The 21,916-nt window shown below is 41.1% G+C and overlaps 1 protein-coding gene across 2 annotated transcripts in view; it reads left to right on the forward strand.

Annotated features, from left to right (window-relative positions):
- Nucleotides 1-21,916, forward strand: part of LOC125452177 (AF4/FMR2 family member 1-like) — a 156,736-nt gene that overhangs the window by 44,712 nt on the left and 90,108 nt on the right. Inside the window, exons 1-3 of one of the 2 annotated variants that reach the window (XM_048530261.2) lie at nucleotides 5,237-5,355; nucleotides 17,595-17,715; nucleotides 18,919-19,839. In XM_048530261.2, the coding sequence (XP_048386218.1) occupies nucleotides 5,330-5,355; nucleotides 17,595-17,715; nucleotides 18,919-19,839 (1,068 nt within the window). In that variant the 5' untranslated portion in view covers nucleotides 5,237-5,329. Of the gene's footprint in view, nucleotides 1-5,236; nucleotides 5,356-17,594; nucleotides 17,716-18,918; nucleotides 19,840-21,916 lie in introns of those variants that run through there. The other variant, XM_048530269.2, reaches the window with a different exon arrangement.

Below are 21,916 nucleotides of genomic sequence, written 5' to 3' on the forward strand. Positions count from 1 at the left end.
CACTAATAACTGGAAATAAATAAGTAGTTTGTGTTCTTTTTTTTCTTTTCTATCTCATTATTCTCCTAACTCCAATGTTTCCTCAGCTGAAGGATGCTGGCAGTCAGGATTCCAACCTGTTTGCAATGTATTGTCCTCTGGAAATGTGTATTTATGATTGTGTCTCATGCAGTGAAGAATCAGACTTTGACATTGATACATCATCCTCGACCTATATAAAGGCCATTTATGTCTGGCGTAGGTAAACGGGGCAGTGGGAATGCACCTGGCTTTCAGAATTTGCTTTGGGCAGGGAGAGAGAGAAGAAAATTGTTTGGAGTTGGGGATCATTCACAGCATCATTCGAAGCCCCTCAATTTTGAGTGATTTTTGAAAGCTTAGTGGTAGGCTGATTGACTATTTGAGCCATTACAACTCAGCTTGATCCTGATCTCAAGCACTAGCCATTCACGTGCATGAAATTTCTGGTTTGTATCATTATAGAGCAGTTCAAAGTGGGAACAATGCCTTAAAAGAGAGTCCTTCTTTTCTCCAAATAATTCCAGAAATATTTGTTATGCTACAACACCAGGATGAAGCATCTGAGTATAATACAGATTTTAGCACAGCCATTTGAACTCTTGAATCCTGATCTGAAGATTGTGGATTCGAGTGCTACTCCAGGAATTTAGCACGTTCCCTAGGCAGTTCTTGAGTGCAGTATTGGGGTGATGGATCTGGATGCAATAGACAATATAATGTTGTGGTTTTGTTTGCAAAGTCTATTCTAGGGAAGTATACCCAATATTTCAACATTTTAGCAGGGTGAGTATGTGGAAATAGCCACACTTTCTTAAAACCAGCGTTTATTACAGCTAGAATATTGGGATGCCTTCCAATTTTTCTCTGAAGTGCTTTTATTATAGTTTTGCTATGCTAGGGTATTATTGAAGTGTACAGTGTTGTTCTGCATATCTGAAAGTGTGATTGTCAGTTTCTCCATAAAGGTCTGTAGTTGTCTCTTCAAAAGCAATTTTGCATACAAGCCACTGTAGTAAAAATTTGTAGACAAGATTCGTTAGATATGACTCTTGGAATTCTCCCAGTATTCCTTCCTTTCCATCCCCACCTTGCCACCGTTATGAAGAAGTTTGTTTATAGACTGCTATTGCTGAACCTACTGCAGAACACCACATTTTGCAAGGTCTAAATTAAACATGCTTCCAAGGTTCAACTGTTAGAATGATTTGAACCTGTTGCGTACCAGTAACTCTAGTATATTCTAATCTAGTGAAACATATAGCTGTTAGGAACTTGATTAGCTAAATTGTGAAAGATTTGTCAAGTTGTTCCAGGTGTTTGAAGGACTGAAGTATTTTGTGCATATCAGTGTTCTGACTTTTTCTGCATAAACCTGATGGTTTTATAACATTGCAATATGGGCACAGCCTTAGTTAATGGAAGACCCTTTTGAATGGAGATGAGGGAAGACTTCTTCAGCCAGACAGTGGTGAGTCTATGGAATTCTTTGTCACGGAAGGCTATGGAGGCCAGGTCACTGAGTATATTTAGGACAGAGAGGTTCTTGATTGTCAAGGAGATTAACGGTTTTGGAGAGAAAGCAGGAGAATAATGTTGAGAAACTTATCAGCCATGGTTGAATAGTCGAGCATTCTCGATGGGCCAAATGGCCCAATTTCTGCTCCTATGTTTTATTGTCTTATGCTGATTTATAGGCTGTGTACAGATTAGATTGTGTTTTACTGTTTTGGGTGCCAGTGTTACCTCAAGTTCTTGAAGTGGTAGAATTGTGATATTTGTTGGCAATTTGAAATGGCATATTGAAGAGAGGCGTGAAAGAAGATGTGAAACAGGAAGTATCAGGCAGTCTGGAATTTAATTTGGGCATATCCTTGACAGAGATGCACAGCACAGAACAGGGCCCATTGACTCATTATGTCTGTGTCATTCAATAAACAGCCACCTGGCTAATCTAATCCAATTTTCTAGCACGTGGCCCAAAGCCTTGTATGCTTTGGCATCACAAGTGCACATCCAAATAGAACTTAATATATATTAAGGGTTTCTGCGTCTATCACCCATAGAGGCAGTGAGTTTCAGATTTTTAGCACTCTCTGGGTGAAAAAGTTTTTCCTTGCATCTCTTCTATACCTTCTGCCCCTTTAAATCTGTGCACTCTGGTCAGTGATCCCTCCATCAAGGGAAAAGTTTCTTCCTGCCTACCCCATCTATGCTCGTCATTATTTTATACATCTTGATTATGATCCCCCGCTTCAGCTCTAAAGAGAATAAAACCAGTCTGTTCTGAGGAAGGGTCACTGGACCTGCAACGTTAACTCTGATTTCTTTCCACACTTGCTGCCAGACCTGCTGAGCTTTTCCAGGAATTTCTATTTTTGTGTCCAGTGTGTCTCATATCTCTTCATAACTGAAGTCTTCCAACTCTAGCATTATCCTGATAAATCTCCAGTGTATTCACAACTCTCCTATAATGTGGATTGCAGAACTTCTGACTACTTTTTAAGAGACTTTTAAGTGAATCTTGGATAGGCACATGGATGATAGTATAATATAGGGTATGCAGGGTAGTTCGATCTTAGGATACTAGGTTGGCACAACATCGTGGGCTGAAGGGCATGTATGTTCTGTGCACTCTAACTGTGACCAAACCAATATTTTATACAGTTCCAGCATAACCTCCCTACTGTTAAATACTCTACCTTGACTGATAAGAAGGCAAATGGTATACTTACATCTAACAAATGTATCCATGTCCTGATACCTTTAAGACGTTGATGTTCATGCGCACCAAGGACTGTCTAATCCTTGATGCTTCCCAGGATCCTACTATTCATTATGTATTCCCTTGTCTTCTGTTGACCTGAATCTCTCAGATGCCCCATAACCCGAAGGTGTGCCACTATAAGCGCATCCCTGCTGTTCCTGAATTAATTTAATTAAATTGCATTGTCGCAAGTTTTAACATTTTACTTTGCGTGTTGTAAGTGGAATGAAAAATTGAGTCAGTTTAAATGCAAGAAGAATTTTTCAGATGAGGCATTTTCTGCCAGACTGAGTAATCACAAGATGCATGTGAGGTTTTCGTCTCCAGTATTGAGTTGTAAATGTCGTATGACTAAGTTACTTGAGCAGTTTCCATTAAAATTGACGTAGACATTTTATTATGCAAAGGATTGGCACAAAAGTGAAAGAAAGGTGATGACAGGAGATGTAGTAAGTGCAGATGCTATGTTTTTAATACTTGACAAATTATTGTGGCTTTGATCAGAACTAGTTAACTAAGTGCACCTAAAGCAGTCAGTTTCCCTGTGTTCACACTTGTAATGTAAACTATGCATGTATATTTGTTATTGGAATTACTTACTCCTTACACCAATAGGACGGCAATGTGGATACTCGTGATAGAATATACACTTTACCAGTTTAGTTAACTTATAACTATGGGTGAATGAGTTTACAGATGAACCTTTTTAACTTTATATGGATGTTAAATGAACTCTCGCTATTAGCACTGCAATGCACTCTTGCTTTCAAATGTACAATTTAGTAGTTAACTGTCACAATTATACATCAAACCATGAGGTGTATGTGAACACCGCCACAAAACATCAGCTAGTTCATTGAAATGGAACTTGAGTGTGAACCATGGCTTAAATTGGAGATAATACGTTTGAGTTCTTCCACCCTACTTTGATCTGGTAATGATGCATGCAACTAGCCAAACTTGGAAAAAGTGGGAGAATTCCTCTAGACTTAATGTGTCACAAATGATAACATTGCTGGGGAATGATTCTAAGCTTCCTTCATTTTGCCGTCTAGCTTCAACCATCCAAAACTTGCAGTGGGCTTTGAGTGTGCATTTAACTTGCCCAAAGCAAATATGTTTGATTTTACTTTTGATTTTATCCTAATTTTCATCCTTCCTGTCCCTGCATCTTGGGTTAGTACTAAGCTACCGTAGCAGAAAATTGCCAAGTTCAGTTCTTCACTTTTTTTTAGTTATTTTAAACAATACGATTGGCTTCAGGTTCTTGGGCCCGGGCACTGAAAGAATCCAATATAATTTTGCTCTTGACTGCAATCCTGTGCCGTTTGATTGTCCTCATCTTGCTGTTACCACCCACCAACGCAACCTTTGGAAAGACTGATTGGACATCTTCAAACCTGCAAATTGGAAATTTCTTTCCTGGCTTTGATTGTGATCAGCTGCCTTTTTTTTTGCTCTTTGAATCCCAAGAGAGCTGAAATTGATTGAGCCTGAGAGTTATGCTCTTGCAGTAGTGGGAGCTGGATCTGTGACTGACAGGAAGCAGGATCCAAGAGCAGATGTCATCAGGGCCTACGCACAAACTGCTTACACGGGTAATTGACCTCCCTCCAGTGCATAAACTTGATCTTCATAGCCTGAGTTAGAAGCGGCTGGTTTTCTTCCTGCTCCTCCAGTTTGCATCTGGTGGGGAGGAGAAGGGAAGGGAGTTCAGTGATTTTGATACGCAAGCTAGGAAAATGCAAAAACTTGAGGTAATGAAGGAATGTATCACCTTTCACAACCTGCAGATGTTCTAAAATGCCCTCACCGGTGACTAAATATTTTCCAAGAGTAGCCACTCTTACAGTACAGAAGAATGTAGCTGCCAGTTTACAGATATCAAAGTCTCTCAAACAGCAAAAAGAGTAAAGGTGGTGACTAGAAAATCAAATCTGTTTGTTCTTGGAGGCCCCAGGAAATTTTAAGCTGATGAGATGCCTGCACAGCATGTCCATGTTCCTTTTTTTAAGCTGATGTGCTTTTAGATATACAGTGGCATTTTTTTTCCACCCCCAAGGATAATACTAAAATAGGTTAGGTTGTGCCTGAACTGACGTGGTTGAAATTGGGATGCCTGGTTTTTGTAGTAGGAACAGACAGTAGAATGGCCAGGTAGTTACAGTAGAGAGTCACTTCAAAAAAGAGCAGTCATGGAAATGTTGTCTACGCATGTGATAAATGAGGAGTCAGCTGTGTACCACCGTCTGTAATCTAGGACGGTTGTTGCCATGGCAGCGTCAAGTGGCATTTAGTGGTAATGCATGACTAACCTCATTTAACAGGCTAGTTTGTGTGAGATTGCTCAGCACGGCGAAGCATTAGAGTATGTTACAAGACTTTATCTTTTATTTTCCTCCCCCTGCCCCCCAGCCCCCTCAAACTGCATGTTTACAAAGAATGTGAGCTAGCTTTTAATATTAAGGACCTTTTTTTTGAGGAATCCTTTTCCTGGATCTGTTTGTAGTTTTGATTCGTTTTCATTCAAGCAGAGCACTTTTGATGATGTCGTTTTACATGCAATATTGGTATGTAGCTCGGCTTAATTTTTAAAATAAACCTGTAAATTCGGAACAAAGTACAACCGGTAGTGAAATTTTGAAGGCACTGCTTCTAGGACTGAATTATTGCTCAGCTTTAAGCTTTAAGTTTGTTTTAAGCACTTTGTGTGTTAACTTAAGATTTGGAATTGTTATTAGAAATCTGCAGGATCAGAAATATCTAATTAAGTAATTTTTGTGTCTCTATTATGTCAAGGGTTTTGGAGCATTTAATGTTTAATAATGCTGAAGTTTTTTTGCACTCAACAGCCCTGTACTTTGTTTGAAAAGCTCATGAAAATAATACCATTTGAGTATTGGAACTCTTGTGTTTTTAATAAGAAATTTGTTCCCTTAACTTATTATACTTATTGATAGATTAGAAGATGAATTGCGTACTGTCTCTAATCGAACACTGCACTGCCTAGATTCTGTAATCCAATGTTAAAATGGCCTCTTTTTCATGTTAAGAAATGTTATCCAATTCCAGGAAATAGTTTTGGACCTGAGGTTATTTCTGTTATATATGTTAATGCCACAGTCAAGACTTTTTTTCTTTTTAACTGACAGGCCTCAGAATAAATGAAACTAATTATGTATCCAGTGTGCTACAAAATGAAAAACACCCAAGTTCAATTTGATTTTTTTTAAGTAAAATCCAAAAGTGACGCTCAGAAAACAACATTTAATATTTCAGCCATTTGATCTTTGCTGAAAAGCTACAGAGATTTCTTCTACAGGGCAAAGTGGAGGACAGCAGAAAGGGGGTTTGACCTAGGCATAATTGGATGATGAATGTCACAGATCTGTTGCAAATGAGCTACAGTGGATGTTTGAAGATGTCACAAGAAAGGCCAGCATGACGTTCCATGACAGCCGATTTTCCCCAGTATGGATAGTTAAAAACAAATTAGAGAACAAGGGAAGAACTGAGAGAGATTTAATGTGGCTGTGCATTAAAGCGCTTCTTATTTTTATACTGCATCAAAAATGTCTGACCAAATTTCTGAGTAACAGCAATTCTGCATCATGCTGAAATTTTAAAAGAATTCCCTGCTACGTTTATGTTGCGTGATTAGTTACATTAGCAGTGCCCATCTTATAAAGATGTACTTCCTATGGCACTGTAGGTATAATTGGCTGGTTTATATTTCTACTGGCAACCACCCAACACCACAATCAAATAGCCATTTTTAGTTTGAGGCTTGACATTGACATTGCACAATTGTTTGGGGAGAACAAGGAAAAAGCATTCAAGCCAAAGCAAAAACCAGAAATGTTCGACTAGTTCTGCAATCGCTTCTTGCGTAAAACATCATAATTGTTTTAACTTAAATGTGTAAGCCTACGTATGTTTAGTTGAACGGTGACAATATTTTTGTGCTTTGTAAGTGGGAATATCACTTTTTCCTTCTATCACCTTTCATTAAAGTTACAAGCTCCATTCATGTTGCATAATATTTTGATTTATCTTTGTGTTGAATTGTCAGCACATTACCCATCGCCTAATAATCAAGCCAAATGGTGTTCAGTCATCCATTCCATGGCACCATCTTAAAGCAACTGTTCATGTATCTGATTTGAAACTGCTTAGATAAACACTTAACGTTAAATGTTGACAAAGCCAAAATACATGAGGACAAGCTTCTTCAAGATTGTGCTAGCCAATCTTGTATTACATGACACACAGCAAGTTAAAGAATACCTAGAATCCCTCTGAACTGCCTTTCAGCAGCTGGTTGACCTAATAAATTTTTTCTCGCCATAACTTTCTATTGAGATCCCAGAGCAGGCAAAAGGGCCACCAACATTTGCTTTTGATGAGGCCAATGGAATGGATGTAGCTTTCTGCTGTAGCTTTCCCACCTATCTCAAATCACTCATGCAAACTCAAACCCGATTTTGTGTCCTATTCAACTTAAACTCAACCCATCCCCCTTGTTTTGTTTCTCTTTTTTCCCCCCTCCTGTCCCTGTCTAAATGTGCCCACTTTTTTTACTCTTGTCATTCTTCTCTTCTCCCTCTGGCTTCTTACTTCCACTCCTAAGCATTAGGCTTTTTCTTGTTTCTCTTTTTTTTTGTAAACTATGCATGTGACTTATAGGTAAGTATCCCAACAGTGTCTCTGCCCGCTACTGCAGGATCCTGAAGATGAGGCATGCCAGATTCTGCCATCCAATTTCAGCTCAGGACATGAGTTATTGACTGAGAAATGTTTCAACCAGCTTGCTTAAAATGTTTTGCATAAGCTGTGGAAATTTTTGTAGACGGATTCCTTTTATACATGTAATCACTGTGTCTTAAAATAGGAAAAAGTTGATTCTGAAGCAATAACAAGAACAACAATGGCATGTAAGATTTTGCAGAAAAGAAATGAATTCAGACATAAGAAGTGGGGAGGGAAAGATATCCTTGGTTAGTGGGGTCAGATTGTAGGTGGCAGAAGCGGTGATGAAGATTTGAAGATATGATGGATAATCCATTGGACTCAGTTCAGAGAAGGTCCACCAGGGTAATCCCTGGCGTGGAGGAATTGTCTTATGAACAAGGTTTGAACAGGCAAGGACTCACTGAAGTTTGGGAATGAGCTGAGCTAATTGGAATACACAGAATTCCTTTAGGCTTGACAGGGTAAATACTGAAAGGATATTTCTGTTCATGGCAGAGGGTGTAGTCTCAGAATCAAGAGTGCCAATTTAAGACTGAGGAGGAATTTTGTCTGAGGTTTGAGAGTCTTCAAAGCTTGCCACTGAGAACTGTGGGGACAGAGTCCATATGTATGTTTAAGACTGAGATCCTTGATCTGTAGGGAAATCAAGAGTTAAGGGAAAGGGCAGGAAAGTAAACATGAGGAATGTCAAATCAGCCATGATCCTGTTGAATGGTGGAGCAGGCTTGAAAGGCAGAATATCCTTCTCCTGTTCCTATTTCTTATGGTCAAAGTCGAGTCTTGGTTTGCTCTAGGTGGAGCGATGCCAAACAAGCCACTGAATATTATGGATAACAAGTGTAGAGCTGGATGAGCACAGCAGGCCAAGCGGCATCGGAGGAGCAGGAAAACTGACGTTTCCGGTCTGGACCCTTCCCCAGAAATGGGGGAAGGGAAGGGGATTCTGAAATAAATAGCGACAGTGGGTGAGGTGGATAGAAAATGTATAAAGAGGCTGTTATGTGGAGATGAGACAGGTAGTTCAAGGAGATGGGGATGGAGCCAGTAAAGTGGAGTATAGGACTTAGGATGGGGGATGGTCAGTCAAGGGAGTACGGGCAGGCCAAGGAGGCAGAGGTGGGGCTGGTAGGTAGGAGGTGGGCGTTGAGGTGGGAGAAAGGACGGACAGATCAGGGAGGTGGGGACGAGCTGGACTGGTTTTGGGATGTGGTCGGTGGGGGGCGGGAGATTTTGAAGCTTGTGAAGTCCAAATTGAGACCATTGAGCTACAGGGTTACCAAGCAAGACATGAGGTGCTGTTACTCCAGCCTTTGGATGGCAACGTTGTGGCACTGGAGGAGGCCCAGGATAGACATGTCGTACAAGGAGTGGGAGGGGGAGTTGGTGGTTCATGACTGGAAGGTGAGTTGTTTGTCGCAAACCAAGTGTAGGTGTTCCACAAAGCAGTCTCCAAGGGTCCGCTTGGCTTCCCTGATGTAGAGGAGACCAGATCAGGAACAGCAGATACAGTATACCACTTTAGCAAATGTGCAGGTGAACATCTGTTTGATGTGGAAGGTTTCCTTGGGGCCTGGGATGGGGGTGAGCGGGGAAGGTGTCGGTGCAGGTGTAGCGCTTCCTGTGGTTGCAGGAAAGAGTGCCAGGGATGGTGGGGCTGGTGGGCAGTGTGGAACAGACAAGGATTCAGAGAGTGGCCTCTCTGGAAGGTAGGTAAGGGTGGGGAGGGAAAGACATCCTTGGTAGTGGGGTCAGATTGCAGGTGGCAGAAGCAGCGGAGGCTGATGCATCGGATCTGCAGGTTGGGGGTTGTGGTACGTGACAAGGGGGATTCTGTTTTTGTCATTATTGTGGGGAGGGAGTGTGAGGGATAAGTTGCGGGAAATGCAGGAGACATGAGTCGAGAGCGTTTTTGACCACCGTGGAGGGGGGAATGTTGTGGTCCTCGAAAAATTAGGATGTCTGGGAGTGGAATGCTTCCTCAGGAGCAGATGTGGTGGAGGTGAAGGAATAGGGGATGGCATTTTTGCAGGAAGGTGGGTGAGAAGTGGTGTATTCTAGGTAGCTGTGGGAGTCGGTAGGCTTGAAATAGATATCAGTTTCCAGGTGGTTGCCCAAGATGGAAACAGAGGTCCAGGAAGGAGGGAGAGGTATCAGAGGTGGTTCAGGTGAACTTAAGGTTGGGATGGAAGGTGTTAATAAAGTGGATGAACTGTACAACCTCCACGTGGGAGCACGAAGCGGTGACGATACAGTCATCAATGCAACAGAGGAAGAGGTGGGGTTTAGGGCCAGTGTAGGTACAGAAGAGGGATTGTCCCACGTGCCCTACAAAGAGGCAGGCATAGCTTGGGCCCATGCGGGGACCCATGGCCACCCCCTTTGTAGGAAGTGGGAGGAATTAAAAGAGAAGTTGTTGAGGGTGAGGATGAGTTCAGCTAAGCGGATGAGGGCGTCAGTGGAGGGGGACTGGTCGGGCCTGTGGGACAGGAAGAAGCAGAGGCCCTTTAGGCCACCTGTATGGGGAATGCAAGTATGTAGGGACTGGATGTCTGTGGTAAAGATGAGGTTTTGGGGAGCAGGGAATTTGATATTTAGGAGGTGGTGGAGGGCGTGGGTGGTGTCACAGACATGGGTACGGAGTTCCTGGACCAAGGGGGAGAAAAATGGAGTTGAGTTAGGTGGAGATAAGTTCGGTGGGGCAGGAGCAGGCGGAGACAATGGGTCAACCAGGGCAGTCAGGTTTGTGGATTTTGGAAAGGAGGTAGAAGTGGGCGGTGTGGGGTTGGGGAATGATGAGGTTGGAGGCTATGGATGGGAGGCCACCTGAGGTGATGAGGTTGTGGATGGTTTGGGATATGATGTTTTCTGGTTGTGGGTGGGGTTATATTCAAGGTGGTGGTAGGAGGTGTCAGTGAGCTGGCCGCTGGCCTCGGTGATGCAGATATCAGTGACGTTATCACTGAATATTATAGAGCGTTTCAAAATGCCTGTCATGCAGATCACAAAACTACCCAACTTTGATTTTTGGTTAGACCAATGGTTTTGCTTGGTAATTTAGTGCTGGTTTAGTTAAATTGCTTGGGAATATCTTAATTTTATACTGCAGAATTCAGATCAGTTAATTCAGCAGAACGTTGCCATCTAAATCTGTTCAGTGTTTTTGTCTTCATCTTGCATGCAGCTAGTGAATAACTGGGTATTGATCTGATTCATTCCACCAAAAAGGTAGGCATGAAATTCTGACTTTCAGTGCTTGAGAGACAGTATTAATGGAGGTGGGGAAGAACTCTTAATTCTGTAGCTTTTCCACATCAATCAGCAAATCCATCACTTGACACCTTATTCTTATCTGTTTAATGGTCTTGGCTGAACAATGGATCCTACTATAAACACAGTATCCTCTGCTTAGAGAATTCAAATTGAGCCCATATTTTTGCTGCTAATCACTATTTAGTGAATTTTCTCCTGGAAATATCTAAGCAATTTTGGGAGAGGGCAGGCTTCAGCTTTGGTTGTGGTGTCTCTTAATGCCCCACTTTGCCCCACAAATTTCAGAGATTTCAGGAATAGTTTAAGATGTGGAGGTGGGCAGGCTGATTTTGATACAAAGGCAGGTTGCTATGCATGCTCGGGTCTTGGGAAGTAAAATGGAATACGCTGGAGACACTGAGCAGGTCAGGAAGCTTGTGAAAAAGGAATTAGTTGAAACTTTTGGTCAACTTTGTTTCATCAAAACTGTATTCTCCTTTCCAAGATGCTGAGAGACCTGGGTTGTTCAGAATTTCCTCCTTTTTTAGTTCTGTTTTGATGTGCTGTCTTTGCTTTGCTAAGCTCAGCCAGAACACTGGCAGGGTTACTATAATTGACCCAATAATTGTACCTTAGGGCTAAGGAGAGAAAACCATTTAAACTGAACAGCTATCTGGTGATCCCATGGGTATTCTGAATTGACCATGAAAGAGTTGATAGTTTTGCCTAGGAGATCAAATTTCCTGCATTCATTGTGATTTGGTTTAGACATGAATATTGTTGAATCAGAATTGAGAATTACCGAGAGGGGATGGGTGGAGGAAAGACACATTTTGTCAGTTCTTGTCTTGCACTCATTGAGACAGTTCATAAGAAATCCCAAGACAGGGAAAGCCACATTTATATTGTACTAGAGGAAACAAACTAATCATCACTGTACTCTAGTGAAAAGACAGAAAGCTTTGATAAAATGTGTTTTTCAACAATACTGTAGTTCTGTACGACCAAATGGGTAATCAGAGAATTGTTACAGGGCAGAATGAAGCCATTCAGCTGGTTCTGCCTGTACAGGACTTTAAAGTATAATGGTAATAATGGCCAAACAGTCTAGTTCTCAGATTCAGCAAGGTCAGAAATCACATGACACCAGCTTATAGTCCAACAGGTTTATTTGAAAACAGCCTCCGGAGAGAAGGGGCTAAGGAAAGAAAAATGTTTTAGACTGCTGAGCTATCTGGTGAAGGGGCTATGCTCTGAAAGCTTGTGTTTTCAAATCAACCTGTGGGACTGTAACCTGGTGTCGTGTGATTTCTGACCTTGCCCAGCCCAGTCCAACATAAGCAACTCCACATCACAGATTCAACAACATCTGGAAATGAGCTGTAATGTCACAAATTCTCTTCAATAGAGGAGCTAAAGTTAGTGGTGATTGATTTGGGCATTGGAGGAGGTTTGCAAACTGGAAGAGCTTCTTCATTTCATTCCATGTTTAACCAGCAGTAACTACTGTTGTTGTTGGCTTTGATGCTTTGGCTATTTTTAGTAAGGCAAATTTTCTGGCCTCCACATTGCCTTAAATCTCTCCACTCCTACATCTCCTTCCGTGCTAAAGTTGGCTTCAACAAACTTGTTTGACATAACAAAAATACAGCCACCTTGCCCACAAGAGCAACAATGAGGCAGAAGTTTGTAATACTGCTGTCTTTCTGAGAAGGTTCTTCCGTTGCTGCACAGTTTTTGTGGGTAAATACTGTCTTCCGATTTAGATACAAGTTGCTTTACTATACACTGTTCAGAATTTCATTCTACATTTCTACTACCCTATATATTTTCCTCTTCCATATATTTTCACTATATCAGCTTTTTACTTTCCCTTCAGAACTTCCAAACAACAGAATACTACCTTCTGATAACAATGTGTGGAGCTGGATGAACACAGCAGGCCGAGCAGCATCGTAGGAGCAGGAAGGCTGATGTTTGGGGCCCCGACTGTACTACCTTTGTTTCTTTTACAGTGTACAGCCTTTTATCAAAAAGAATCTTGTGATATGCCTGCTATTCTTCTATAGCCTGGTACTTTACACTGGCCATTAATCTTCAACTCGGCTTCTTAATTGTATCAATTAACCAGAGAAGCCATTTTTGTTTGGAACAAGTTGAGGGATTGAGGTTAACCTTTGCACTCCTTGCATATGGTGGTTGGGGCACCAAGTTATCAATTGAGTTTCCCAACTCATTGCTAGGCAGTGGCTCCGGCAAAAGGTAGGAGTTGTTGGGTACGGATATGATTGTGTGCTGCCTGCACTTAATGCAGCTTTTGTATGATGGTGTCTTAGGAAAGGTGCCAGAGTGATGCTTCCGCTCTAAATCGAACCCTCAAGAATTCTGCCTTGAGTATGTGTGAAAACTTGAGTTAGGGAAACATTAGATACAGTGATCTCAAGTGGGGGGAATATTCCCTCCTATGTTAGATGTTATGCAATTATGTAACTTAGAGGCAATTAGTACCACATTTCCATAGTTGCTGCTTGCCCAGAATTACGGACACTATCTGGTTTGCTTTGTGTCTTTATCGTGCTTGGGAACTGCAGGAGTATTTTTGTTTTATTAAAGTGATTGCATTTGTCATCCATTCAACTGTTGTAACGCTAGAATTAACAACTCTTAGTTCCCTAGGCACCATTGTTTTTCTATAAGATTTGAATTATGCCCTTATAAATAAACTGAATAACTAGCTTTACTAAAAGTGAGTTTCTGGGTGCCTGGCTGCTGAAGATGTGCTTCAGCGTCTGTAATGAGGAAATACGAGAAGCTTGTGCCCACTGTTATCCAGAGCTGCTGATGTAATTAATCAGAGGAGAATAGAGAAAAGATCTTAGTTTCTGACTTAATTAGAAAAGCCTGTTAAGCTGCTTTTGTTTTTACAAGGAGTCAAATGATGAATAAGTAGTTGTGCCAAACACATGGGGGTCAGCTAGATAGTATCTCCATTTAAATTTTATTCAGTAGGCATGAAGAGCTACTTGACACAAATCTTTCTTTACAATACTGATTCCTGAAAATTCTTCTACCTCTTTGCTCCCTGCCCACATCCTTTGTACAAAAAAAATCTAGGATGGTGGATGTCCTTGTCCTTTCCCCTTCCCACAAGTTGTCTGCTTTGACATGTTCACCATAGCATAGATTTGGTTATATTTATATGTGTAACTAGTGCTTGTCCACTAATAACCATGCTCAACATGTTGAACTGTAAACACTGGGCTCGTTCTATATGGTCAATAAAAGGAATGCTGTGCTTTATTAATTTGCCTTTTGCGATAAAACTTAACCATAGCAATATTTTAGGTGCACATTGCTCTTTCTGCTTTAGTATTTGTTCTGTTTTTGATCTTTGTAGATTGAAATCCAGCACTACTGATAATTCTGCAGTAGTAAGTTGCAGATTTTGATAGAACTGGAATGTACAGTTCTCGGCAAGTGTTGTATGATCATAAGATATAGGAGCAGCAGTACACCATTCAAGCCCATTAGGTCTGTTCCACCATTGAATGAGATCATGATTGATCTAAAAATCTTCAATTCTGCATAGCTACCCTTTCCACATAAGTTTTGATTCCCTTACTGAAACTCAAATGTACTTAATGACCAGTCTCGACAGCCCTCTGCAGTAATGAATTTCATAGATTTACTAAGCTCCGACAGAAACTCCTCCTCATATCCATCTTAAATGTGCAGCTCTTTTTCTCAGATTATGCTCTCTGGTCCTAGACTCTCCCACAGGTGGAAACAATCTTTCTGTTTCTACCCTGTCAAGTCCTCCAAGAATAATATTTGTTTCAATAAAGTTGCTATTCAGGCTTCTAACCCCAAGTATAGGCTCAATCTACTTAACCTCCTTTTTAGAAGACACATTCTTACTTGGTATCGGCATAGTGAAAGCTGTCCAGGCTGTCTTCAATATCGGTATATCTTTCCCTGGATAAGGACCCAATCCTTCACAGTATTCCAGTTGTCGTCTGACTAGTGCCCTGTGTAGTTTTAGCAAAAATTCCCAACTTCTATAGTCGGTTTTCACTGAAATGTTCCATTTGCATTCCCTATAATACCCACTGAACTTGAATGCTAGCTTTGTGCAATTCATGGATGATGATTCCTAAAACCCTTTTGTTCTTGAGTTTTACTGCCATCTTTCTCCATTTAAACAATATTCGGTTTCTCTATTCTTCCTGTCAAGGTGCATTACTACTTCACATTTTCCCACATTATATTCTACCTTTTCAAGTTTTTGTCCCTTCACTTGATTTTTTTTTCCCCCCTCTGTGGAATCTTCATGTCAACCTCACCACCTGCTGTCTCAATTATGTCTTCAGCTGGATATATTCACTTTCCTTTATCCAAGTCATTAATATGTGTATCCTAAATTATGTGGTTCCAGCAGTGATTCCTGTGGCACTTCACTTGGTGCATTCTGAAAATGTTCCTTGACCTAGCTCTGCCTTCCGAGTTAGCCAATCCTCTGTCTATGCTGATACGCTAACTCCAGCACCATGGGCTACTATCTTCATAAGTAGCCTAATGTACCTTTTCAAAAAATGTGCTGAAAATTCAAATACAGATGCATTATATCTACTGTTTTCCCCTTTATCCTGCTTGTTACCACCACAAAGAATTACAGTAAATTTTGTCAGACGTGATTTCCCACTCATGAAGCCATATTGCCTGTTAGATCATGTTATGTATTTGTAAATGCTTTGCTACTACATCCTTCTTTAAGATTCTTAGCTTAATGTCTACTATTTCGGAAAACGTTAACGAGTATAGTTGTTTTCTGTCTCCTTCACAATTTAAATAGAGGTGTAAGTTTGGCTGTTAGTTTTTTCAATCCTCTGGGACTTTTCCAGAATTGAAGGATTCCTGGTAGATTACATCTTCCTGTGCATCCACCATGTCTGTTGTTACTTCCTTTAACATCCTAGGGTGCGTCCCATCAGGCTAAGGGGATTGATTTTGGTTTTTACCCCTATTAGTTTTCCTAACACTGTTTGTTTAATCTGCAGTGATGGTTATTGCATTTATTTCCACACTTTCCTTTGGCCCTTTGACTATTTGTAATTTTGGAATGCTGTTAATTCCTTCCATTGTGAAGATTTATGCAAAGTATTTATTCAATCACCTTAGCCATTTCTTGGTTTCTGCATTAATTATATCCGCAGCCTTGTGATTTGAGTAAATGGCAGCTGGTAACAAAATCATAGTTCTAACAATAGATCTGACCCGAGTTCTGTACTACACATATAGCGTGTTGAGATATATGTATGCTTATAGTGCAAATATTGCACATACTATCTATAGTTCTTTTTTGTTCTACGTTATTCTACTGTGTTAAATGTATCATAAGTAAGCTGTTTTGAATGACTTTACGTAAGGCTATCAGCTGACCAAACTGGTAGTGTCTGACCAATTTCTGTTCCACTCTGGTTTCCTTTCATTCCAGTTCTACTTTTATTGGATTAGCGTGTTGTCACAGATTGTATATAGATACTGAAGAGTATAAAAAAGATTTAAATTTGTGTTGTACCTGACCATATCACTGCCAAAGCACTTCATGAACTTTCAGTTACTTTTAGTTACGATCTTTCCGAGCTGAATGACACAGCCATTTTGTGCGTTGCATTGTGTCACAGATGGTGTTTGGGTCACCTGTTTCTTTGTGTATTTGATGATCACAACAGAGATAATTGTGATGTGCATGGAGATTTATCCTGCTCATACCTTTTTTAGGTCTCATGGCAGCAGCAATCTTTTTAATGTACTTCAGTTTTTTGTAAAATTACGTTTATTATAAAGCACGGTAGTATATCTGCAATGTATCAGGACTTTACAAACATCCAGCGAGCCAGCAATAATCATAGACCACACTAATGACACAATTGTGTAGTAGTGATCCCATGTTCAATCTGTCATTTTCAGTGCCTTGAGCAATGTAATGAAAGCCCCTTCCTCATGTGTGCTAAGAGGAGTTAAGTACGTTTCCTGAATGATCCTCTGTAAGCAACTACTGTTCCTTGAGCTACTAGCTCCTTCTCCAGTGCCACTGAAAAATCTACCAATTCTGCTGCTAGTTCCTTCCACAGCCATGCATTGTGTTGATGTTCAAAATACTTTCTGCTCCAATGACTTCCACTTTTTCCCATTGGCTGTTTATCCTCTATATGCTGGCAGCATTTTGTGAAGGTTTTGAAGCATGTATGCAGTACACTAGAAAATCAACATTTCCATGACTCCCAATGCTTTTGTATGGGATAGGCCTGTTTAAATATCAGAGATGGTAGGAACTGCTGATGCTGGAGAATCTGAGGCAACAAGGTGTAGAGCTGGATGAATACAGCAGGCCAAGCAGCATCAGAGGAGCAGGAAAGCCTAAGTTTCGGATCTGGACCCTTCTTTAGAAATCAGGTTTCTGAAGAAGGGTCCAGACCTGAAACATTAACTTTCCTGCTCCTCTGCTGCTTGGCCAGCTGTGTTCATCCAGCTGTACACCTTGTAATCTCTTTTTAAATAGCAGATATTTATTTCTGATATTTGGAACACTTTTATTGGCGTTTCCAAGTGATGAAGTACATGGTAGCACTTAATGAATTGAGAGGTAAGTTAAGGAAATACTGCATATCAAAGGGACTGAATTGGAGAAAATTAGCCTGACATGGACTGGTTGACAGGTAGACTGTTTCCTGATCTCTTGTGTTTCTAAATTGTCCGTTTTGCTTGTCAAGTAGCTGAAATTTTAATTTATTGTGCTCTTCAACAGCTTGTACAACGAGGACAGAAATTTGCTTCGAATTAAGGAAAGGGAAAGACGAAACCAAGAAATTCATCTCGACAAAGACCCTTTCCTTGAAAATGCCCCTCTCTTTGGTGAGCCATACAAGGTAAAGTACAGAGCAGGCTGGACTGATTTGGCTTTAGCTTTTTCTAGATTCTGTATTGCACAGCTCTCGGCACCTCTTTTTATCAGCACTGCGCCGCACCCCCCCCCCTCCCCCCCCCCCCCCCCCCCCCGACAAAAGCACATGGAGCCTCTGTCTAAATTTGCACATTGGGGCTCTGATTCAGTTATCAGGATCCGATATGCAATTTTAACTGGAATCCCAAGCAGGAGAGCAGTGACTGGTAGAAGAGGTCCAGGTAGGACAGTTTTTTTTTCAAAAAAATGTCTGCAGTTGCCTTCATGTGGTGAGCCAGGAAGATCAAGGAGATTCTTCTTAGTTTTCCTTGCTACAGGCTTCAACTTGGTCCTCACCCAAAATATTCCATTTCAAATTTTGGAGACCTGTCCTGCGGATGGCAGCAGCTTGCTGTCTCCCAATTTTCGCTACCAACTGACAAGGTAGCGAATCTGGCCAGTTTCGGTCAAGTCACTGAGCGATCTTGCAGAACTGAGGTTTAGTGGTTGAGCATGGCACATCCCTAGCCGCCTCAGATGTGCCACCTGCTTCAAGATTTGAATGTACTGCACCTCTATTCCCACTTACAAATTACCACATGTTTCTAGAGCAGCACAAGCTGTGCCAGCCTAATCTGCTAATCTGTTAATGAGCTAGATGGTTTTCAGTACAATTTTGTCAAGCTTTTCTGCCATTTGAAGGTTTTATTTTGTACAATTACATTTCTAACAACCTTTCCTTTCACTGTCAGCAATTTGAGTGAATCTATCTGGCCCCAAATGCATTAAGCTTGCCTGGGGCTGATGCACATGCCAAAGAAATAAGTTTACATCCAAAGGTATACATAATATGCTTGGACTTTCCAAGATGTAAATTTTCCTTCAGGATCACTGCACTGAGCTACAAGTCTGAAAGATATTTCTAAAGTTTGTTCACTTAACAGTTAACTTGCTGTGGTGTTGCAAAATCAGCCCAGATAAGCAGGCAGAATGGATCTTTCTGGTCAAAAACCATTGTAGGGTGCGTTTAAAAAGAAAAAAAAATCTCGTACACATGTTTTGAAAAAGTGTCTGACATTTGTAAAAGACTGTGCGTTTTTCTGGAATACTTGCCTCTGCAGAAGTACGTGAACCATAACTAGGCTGTTTAGAGTTGCAGTCATTAACCATGTTTCTGTTTTTTGTGCAGACCAATAAAGGGGATGAACTTTCCAGCCGCATTCAGAACATGCTGGGCAACTATGATGAGATGAAAGATCTGATAAGTAACAGGAGTCATCAGAACCTCATTGGTATACCCAAGAGGACAGTTCCATTGGTTTCACAAGAAAAAGATAAGTGCATGCTTGGTGCAAAAAGAAATAATTGTTCACTACAGCCTTCCTTTCAAAGCAGCAATCCACGATCGATGGGACCTCTCAGTGCAGCTTCATCAACTGGTGTCAGCTCCTCTGAAAAAAACACTGCAGTCATAGAACAGAACAGCCAAAGTCTCAGTCAGAACACTAAGAGCTACAGCTTATTTCCAAACCAAAGCCAAAATAAGGACACTTGTTATAGCGGCCAGGAAACTTGCAGTAGCCATCGAGCCAGGGGTGACCGCCCAGCGGATGCGGACAGTCACAGCAAAGTCCAGTTATCCCATTTGCAACACTTGCAACCACTGTTACCATTGTCCTCGCTAATGCAGCCCTTGTCTCCAATAACACCATTATCCCCCTTACATTCCAGCGGGTATACCAATTCCAAACTGCAACAAAATAAGACTAGTCACAGCAAAGACTGTCCTCCAACAAAATCTCCAAGTGAACAAGAAGTACCTTCAGGTGATCCTGAGAATGCGTCTTCTGATCCAAGTGTTCCTGTCCCCAGCCAACATGCATCTCAAAATTTTCCACCGTCTTTACCATCGAAACCAAACATGATACAGCAAAAACCTACAGCTTATGTCAGACCGATGGATGGGCAAGACCAAGCACCTAGTAAATCTCCAGATCTAAAGCCACCTTCCGAGGATTACACTGAGGAGCCATATGGAAATATAGCTGCGATGAAAGCAAGTGCCAGAGCAAAGCTATCCAAACTTAAAATTCCTTCTCAGCCAGTCGAGGTGAGTGCACTGACATTTCTCTTCTGATGCGTAGTTCTGCAGTGAACTTGATAGAGGCCACGTTGCTGGTAAACTGATGTTAGGAGTTTTGCTCTGGGATTCATGATCCAGTGCCATGAGCCGAACTTGGAATTCAAAGAGAGGGCCTGTGTCAGAAACAAAATGTTTAATAAATTGTGTATTCCTTGTGTGGTTTTTATCTTTTAAGACGCAAGCTGTAATTTAAAAACAAAATTTAATTTAGGAAATGAACAATACATTAATTAACAACAGTCACATTTTCCTAAATTAGTTAGTCTGGTGATTGGATTTTCAAATCCAAAGTAAGCAACCCTCCTTTCACAAGGTGAATTCCAATCTTTTGTCCTCCTTTGAAAAATACTGTTCTTTGTTTGGGGGAGGAAAAAGGAACTTGCATTTGTATAGCTCTCTACACATCATAAGCAATATCAAGTATTTTGGGAGTGTAGCGCTATCCTATCTTCAGTTGGTACATCTATCTTGTATGCGCAAAACTAAGTTCCACAAGCAGTGAGATTAACAAACAAGTTATCAGTTTAGTGGTAGTGATATTGATATCTCTTTAACAGAAAGATTTGCACCTGTATACCAACTTTCACTAATCCTAGATGTCTAAGCGTGCACGGTCAAGAGGGTTTGAAATGAATTTATCATTGTCAAGTTTTCATTCATCAAGATCCACAAACAGCAATATGGTAATGACCAGAGAATCTTGTTTTATCCTGTTAATTGAAGGATAAATATTAACTGGTCACTGGGTATAATACCATTACTTTTCTTCAAAGTAGTGCTGTGGTGTCATTTTGCACTCACCTGATCAGCAAACTGGGTGTCAGTTCAACATCTCATCCAAAATATGGCATCTCAGAATGCAGCATTCCCTCAGGAGTGTTGGTCTTGATTTTGTGCTCACTCTTGAGGCAGCGCTTGAACTCTCGGCCTTCTGACTTGGGTGAAATTGCAGACAACCAAGCCGTGGCTGGCATGCAAAAGTCGTACCATGTAAATTCCTTTGTCCCTCTGACAGGACTTTGGTTTTTAACGTCTCATTTGAAAGACATTGGTCTGCATGCCAGAAAAGTCCCATTTTTCCAAGTAATCTTGGGATCTCTTGTGGTAGAGGCAGGAAATGGCCTGAAAAGCCAGTGAAGAGAGAATCACAAATCTGAGAATCTGGAGCCCAGGTAAAGATGGCAAATGTTAGCTCCTGGGATCTAACCAGCTGAGTTCAGATGACAAATGACAATGGTTACATGGTCACAATTGGAATTTAAATAAAAGCTAGACAAATTTTTAAAATTCAAATTTCACCATTTAAAGCCACGTCCAAAGTCCATTATAATAAAATGTGAGGCTGGATGAACACAGCAGGCCCAGCAGCATCTCAGGAGCACAAAAGCTGACGTTTCGGAAGGGTCTAGGCCCGAAACGTCAGCTTTTGTGCTCCTGAGATGCTGCTGGGCCTGCTGTGTTCATCCAGCCTCACATTTTATTGTCTTGGATTCTCCAGCATCTGCAGTTCCCATTATCACTGATCCAAAGTCCATTAAACTGGTTCAGCGATAGTAAGAACTGCCCATGCTGGAGTCAGAAATAATGGTGTAGAGCTGGAGGAACACAACAGGCCAGGCAGCATAATAGGAGCAGGAAAGCTGACGTATGGGGTCAGGACCCTTCCTGCAGAAAAAAAATTTCCCAAAGAAGGGTCCTGACCTGAAACGTCAACTTCCTTGCTGTCTTACCCATTAAATTGGTAATCTGGATTACGAGTTTAATGACCTTACTTCTACCCTGCCAGCTCTAAGGATCTTGCTTGGATAACATAGAAGGAGTTGTGGCTTTACCATGACCCTTGCTGCACTCTGATGGAGAATGTTTACAAACACGTCATAGCAGTTTGGGAGAAGGTTTTGTTTTCCACATGCTGAACTGTTTAGCCGCCTTCGTCATCAGAAAAGTTATCTCAGTGGCTGTTGAGATCCCATCTGAACAAAATGAGGTTTGTTTAACTCCTGGTTGGGATGCTTGTACATGTTTTGGGATGTTTTTCAGAAAT

This window comes from Stegostoma tigrinum, chromosome 1 (assembly GCF_030684315.1).
Source record: "Stegostoma tigrinum isolate sSteTig4 chromosome 1, sSteTig4.hap1, whole genome shotgun sequence".
NCBI classification, from domain to species: domain Eukaryota; kingdom Metazoa; phylum Chordata; class Chondrichthyes; order Orectolobiformes; family Stegostomatidae; genus Stegostoma; species Stegostoma tigrinum.